This window comes from Kryptolebias marmoratus, linkage group LG17 (assembly GCF_001649575.2).
Source record: "Kryptolebias marmoratus isolate JLee-2015 linkage group LG17, ASM164957v2, whole genome shotgun sequence".
In the NCBI taxonomy this organism is placed as follows: Eukaryota; Metazoa; Chordata; class Actinopteri; order Cyprinodontiformes; family Rivulidae; genus Kryptolebias; species Kryptolebias marmoratus.
In genome coordinates, this window is record NC_051446.1 from 12,427,966 (window position 1) to 12,434,210 (window position 6,245).

Consider the following 6,245-nt stretch of genomic DNA (forward strand, 5'->3'; position numbering starts at 1 on the left):
GGGGGGGGGGGGTGTTCATCGCCTGGGTGACAGAAAAGGAACGCACCCAAACATTCTTGGGTGTATTTTACAGTACAATTATTGTCAATGCTTTCCCTCCACTTTCATTCAATACTTCAGGAAAATTGACTTGAACAGATTTTAGTTTAATATTTGAAGGCAAATATGATCTTCTGGCATCTGACAGGGAGTAACTTAGGGTAACTTATAAGCTTTTTTTAAAGAATTTCCAACTTCTATTTAAAGTGTCTGATAAAAACTAAAGAAGAAAAAAGAAAAAAAAAACATCTCACATCATGGTATTTTCACTTTTTATACTTTGGTGCTTATTGCTGCGTACTAAACAAGCTACCTTGAAGTTGGGCTGTGCGAAACACCGAGCCACAGCGATCATGGAGGCCGTGAGCGGGCCGGAGACGCCGATAGTCGACAGAAACTCAGAGATGTTTGGCGTCAGGCGGAACGGAACGGGCCGATTAGCGTCCAGGTCGCCTGTGGCGTCGTTGATGTCGAAGCGGAAGTATGACACGTTCAGCTTGCCTGTGTCCTGAAACGATGACAAAGAGTAAAGTTTAACGGCTAGTTTTACATAGAAGGCTGTTTAGGTGAGACAGGAGGATGTATAAAGAAGTGGAAACCATAAGTATTTTAATACAGGCAGTTAAGGAAAAATCTTCTTTTGTAAGGTCACACAAGCAAAATGGCTGCCATTATTGATCTCTGTGACCTAGACACAGTAACATGTCAAACTATCTGCAGCAGAGCATCAATAATCCCCAATTCACTCCCACTCCCCTGTCTTCTGCTGCTCCCCGCTGACTTAAATATATACAGCCAGGTTTTCATCTCTTAAGCCTGCATTTATGTGCGAGAGGACTGCAACACAAGCAGCCATTCCAGGAAAGATAAGCTCCCTAATATAAAAAAGTGAGCAGCTCTGACAGCTTTATAGCGGCGCATTTCATTCGCACTCCTCCCCATCTTCACCTCTTCCCTCCCTCCTTTTCGCTCTCCCCTCCTTAACTCCCTCCTCTCTCACCTACTGTCATTTGCTTCAGCAGGTCCCTGCAGAGGGCCTGGAGGCAGTGGGCTGAGACACCAGCAGCTCCCGGGAGGCTCAGATAAGCCTGCAGAGAGCGCCGGCTGTGGAGGCAGCGCTCCGAATGCGAAATCACCACACCGGCGCCCGGCGACGGCTTCATTCCGAGGCTGACGTGAATGAATTACGCTAAATTAATGTTTGGACTTAGTTCTGTGCACTTGAAGGTTAAAAACAGGTAACGGGCAATTAAAACCAAAAGTATAACCAAAATAATTTTTAAAAAACTATTAGTTATTAAGTCCCCTACGATCAAATTTAAACTGGCAATAAAAAGTTACAATGAGTGAAGCTGAAATGTTTCTAAAGAAATTAAAGGGATTTTTGACCAATTTGGGTTCTGTGCTAGTGCTCAGCTGGAGGAAAACCCTATTGTAAAATAGTATGGCTTTCTCATATACTGTTAAACTACTCACTACACCACTGGTGTCCAATTCCTGGCTCTGGAGGACCACTGTCCTGCACGTTATAGGTGTATCTCTGCTTTGACACATCCGATTTGAATGACTGAATGATTAACCGGCTTCTGCAGAACTTGAAGACCTGCTGAAGAGCAGGGAAACATCTCAAACCTGCAGGATAGCAGCCCTCCAGGACCAGGATTGGGCACTGCTGGTGTAGACCAAGGGTCTCCTACCTTTACAATCAAAAGAGCTTTTTATGCCGTTTTGTCAACTAAATAAAATTAGCTCAGAACTTCAAAACCTACATAAAACTCAAAATGAAGATAAAACCACTCGTATATAAAATTTGGATTGAATTTTGAAATGATTTTTTTAGTATTTTCTTACTTACAAAGAATAAATAAAAATCTTGTTTATACCCTCTATGATAAAAGTTAATCACTGAACTACTCAGGCCTTTGCCCTTACTACATTTGTGGAAAATTTAAAAACAAATTCAGTTTTGAAATAATAAGGCATAGTTAGAATGAACAGAAAAATTAGACCAGTTTGTTGGATATTTAATTGTGACATTTAATTTTTCTAATAAAGACAGAGACCTTTATTTTCTAACTTTTCATTAAGTTTTTTTTATCACAGTCAGTCCTTGACCTTTTCTTCTCATTATTAGAATGACTTGCCATACTTCTGCAGAATGTCTTCTTTTAATGAACTGCAATATAATAATCTGTCACATGTCATTTGTTTTTCCCCTCTGCAACTTGTCTCAAATGTGTTAAAATATTGTATCATTATTTAATATTAAAAATAGCTAAAACTGACCTTTCCTATAGCGATTGTGAAAATAAATAAATATTCATTCTCATATTATTTCTGCTCAAACTACAAAAAATGTGGCCCCTGAGCCGTAGTTTGCAGACCTTTGCTCCAGACTCCAGACTCTTCTAGATTTTAGTGCGATAATCAAAATGTTTCCTGCAAACTAATTCCCTGATGTCATCGGTCCAGTTTATGAACACTGATTTAAATATCAGGCAGGACTTTTAAATGCTTGTATAAACGGCACCGCAGAAAGAGATTTATACATGCTTTTCCAATAGGTAGTGATACCGAAACACAAATTATCTATAAACAAATTATGTTTGTCATTTCCAGAGTTGAAAATGACAAACATAAAATCTAAGTAAAACAGAGATCGGTTGGTCGTCATTCACAATTTGACTAACAATATTAAAAAAAAAATTAACTGCAAAAAGGATGGAGTAACAATAAGTTTGTGTTCTTCCACTGCTGCTTTGAGTTCACTTTAATATCTAACAGAGACAGACCGATGTATCGGCTGAACAATTTAATCGGACAATATATGGTCAACAATAAAAAATTTAAAAAATAAAATAAATTGGTGATCGGCCATGCCTTTGCATACCAGCAGCAGCAGCTGCTACAACCAGCTCACTGGAGAATGCTCATATGTACATGTTATATTTCTGGTAAATGGAAAATACATATTGGCCAAAAAATAAAATAGTAGGTGTTGTATATTGGTCATCGGGTGGCTGGATTTCTTTAGCTCTGTATCTGCATCTGCATCGGCCATAAGACAAAAGATAAATAAATAAATACATAAATAATATTAATCTCTGGTCAACCTCCAGTACTTAAGGTTCTTTGTTTTTTTAAGCCCCCTTTTCTCTTGAATTTAGCTAAACGACGCCACACTAAGTTGTAATTTTTAGACATGACAACGTTTCAGCCAGTCTAGTTGGTGACTCTTTGGTTGACATTTTAATCTTGCCTCTTGAAAAACAGAAAGAACTGGTGCAAAGACACAACGAAGTAGAACTGGGGGGAAAAAAAACAACAACCCTTAGAGTAACTGGATATTTTGTTACCAAAGAAAAACTAAATGTAATGGTGAAAAAAAAATAAAAATCAGAAAATCAGTCCTCCTTTCTGTTCTCTAAGCTGTTTCCTTTGAACCAAAAGTCTTCTTCAGCCCCAGGTATTTAACCTCTTGTGGGATTGTTAAAGTTGTAAGTCGATAAAATCACCCGCGGGTCGCTGACCGACCCGTATTCAGGAAACACTGATGGACCAGAAGACTCAAACAGTCTCTTTTAGACCTGATTAACTGTGTTACTGCTTGGGTGTCCTGCTGTTTTCATAGACAATGCTGCATAAAAACTGCATCCTCAACATTTTTTTTTGTTTTCATTACGGTTTAACTTAGTAAAAACAAAAAAATCCCACACAAATCTGCCTCAGGCTGTAGATTTTAAAGGCTGTGTATGTTTATATTTTGACACTCTCCAGCATCCACACAACAACACAATTTAGTTGCGAGGCCTCTTTTCATTTATTGGGCTGTTGATGTCATATGTCAGTGAGAAAGGCAGAGCTGATTCTGAGCAATAAAACCTAACCAAGAGGAAATTTATGAAACTCAAAACACTCCGGTTTGTATTAAACCTTTCTGGAGATGCCCTGACAGTCAATCCCCTGAAGACCTTTTGCTTTGAACTTGCTGTTGGGCTGTTAAATTGGGCCTTTTAGCTGAATTAAGGCCAGATGAACACCACGCAGCGGAGCATTCCTGTGGATGCCTCACAGCATGATTGAGCTCTGCGAGGACCAACTTGAAGGAACATAAGGTTTCGGTTTAAGCGGGGTCAGGGACGATGTTTCGGCTGCGATGTCCTGTCCTTGCATTCCCTCTGTGTTTGTATGTGCGTACACTCTCCACACCGTAATCCTCCTGTGTCTAATGGGATCTGTGGAGTGGAACAGGCAGAGAGGGGGCTTAATACAGCCGCTTAGCTGCCCAGAGGAACGCCTGTCAGCAAAGGCCGATTAGGATCAGAGGGGAGGGGTGGCCGACTGACACATTCATCTTTAATAATGACTTTGAGAAAGCTGTCTGCAGACTCTCAGCAGCAGACAGATGTGTGTCGACGGAGAGGAAAACACACACAAACATGAGCTCTTCAAATTGAAACGCCTCTGATAAGTGAGCAGAGAGACTGAATATAACGCTCTGTCAAAACACCTTTTGCATTGACAGTGGCTGACTGAGTGATAGGCCCAGCGTGAAAGTCATGGGGGAGAATTGTAATCCATCCACCCCGATATGGTGAGGGTAATGGGGATCTCTTAATGCATCTATATGTGTGTATATCTATTAAATTAGCTCCTGTCAAACGGATCTCTTCTTGCCCTTGACAGACAGCCCATTACACTGAATATCTGTTTGTGTGTCCTACCTGTGCTATCTGTAACATCTCGGGATTGAGCCGGTTGAGGTGGAGCATGAACTCAGCCAGGCCAATGAGGGCCAGCTGAATGGTGAACATCTTCCTGAAGGTCCAGTAATCTGTGGCGTTGGGGAACGTGTGGAGAGCCCACTCCTTCAGCATGCTGCGAGGAACCATGTTACCCTGAACCTCTTTCAGGATGTCCCTCAGGACCTGGGGGGGGCACATCGAGAGCAGAGGTTAACTGAAGGTCCTGAAATAAAACTTTAATAAGCAGGCAGATGTTTCCTCTAGGGGTGGGAATCTTTAGGCAGCTCATTACAATTCAGATATTCATCACTGCATTTTGATTATTTTGAGGCATCCCCCTCTGTGAGTACTTGTGAGTAGTTTTAAAGCAAAGTATTTGTATACTTCCAGTTATTTTACTCTTACGTGCACGCCATAGACTGTCTGGGCTCTGAGTTATGCCATGTGTTCGTCATTTTGTCACTAATTAACATCAACAAAATTGATGTTTGACATTTGAAAAACGATTCAGAACCTTCAATATCTGCAACACAGAGCAACTAAAAATGTCCACGTGGAATTTTTTTTTCTCCCCAAATGTCAATGATAATTTATATTTTGGAATAAAATAATTATACAACTTTCCGTCAATAAATTGTTGCAAAACTGAAAAGAAAGCCATTCCTCAGAGTGAATGAAAAGGCAACGCCAAGCTGCGTGGTAACATATGGTTTATGACCGGTTCCATACCTGGTGGCTCGCTTGTGTGCCTCGAGCCTGCACGGTAGCCAGACGGTCGTAATATCGTGAGATGGGGTTGTCGTGCTCAATGCCCTTCTTGGCACAGCGTTGTTTGTAAATTTCCACCAGCGACAGAGACGACGGGTTGTCCTCGACAAGCCGCATCTGAGGTGAAACTGCCACCACACGAGGAACTGGAGAAACGGAGGGAGGAACAGGAAATTAGTGGGGAGAGAGAGAGACAAATAAAAGAGGGAAAAAAATAGAAATGAGGGGAGCGAAATTAAAAAAATAAATAAGAGGGGAAAAAAAGCAGAGTTAGAACAACCACATCAGCAATAAAGAAACTGTAAACCGTTGGCTGCATTTGCTAACAAACAAGTTCTGTTTTACCACAGAGTAAGCCACAGATCCGAACCTACAACAAAAATACAGGTGCTGGTCATAAAATTAGAATATCATGAAAAAGTAGATTGATTTCAGTAATTCCATTAAAAAAGTGAAACTTGTATATTATATTCATACATTACATACAAACTCATATATTTCAAATGTTTATTTCGTTTAATTTTGATGATTACAAATGAGAACAAATGAAAATCTCAAATTCATCATATCAGAAAATTAGAATCTTGTGAAAAGGTTCAAAATTGATGGCACCTGGTACCACACTCTAATCAGCTAATTAACTCAAACCACCTGCAAAGGCCTTTAAATGGTCTTTCAGTCTAGTTCTATAGG

At 40.3% G+C, this 6,245-nt stretch overlaps 1 protein-coding gene across 5 annotated transcripts in view; it reads right to left on the bottom strand.

Annotated features, from left to right (window-relative positions):
* LOC108237214 (transformation/transcription domain-associated protein) overlaps window positions 1-6,245 on the bottom strand; it is a 92,804-nt gene that overhangs the window by 2,315 nt on the left and 84,244 nt on the right. For all 5 annotated transcript variants that reach the window (XM_017418500.3, XM_017418499.3, XM_017418498.3 and 2 more), the window contains 3 exons: window positions 5,514-5,698; window positions 4,764-4,967; window positions 353-547 (listed from right to left, as the gene is read on the bottom strand). In XM_017418500.3, coding sequence (XP_017273989.1) covers window positions 353-547; window positions 4,764-4,967; window positions 5,514-5,698 — 584 coding nt within the window. The remainder of the gene's footprint in view (window positions 1-352; window positions 548-4,763; window positions 4,968-5,513; window positions 5,699-6,245) is intronic.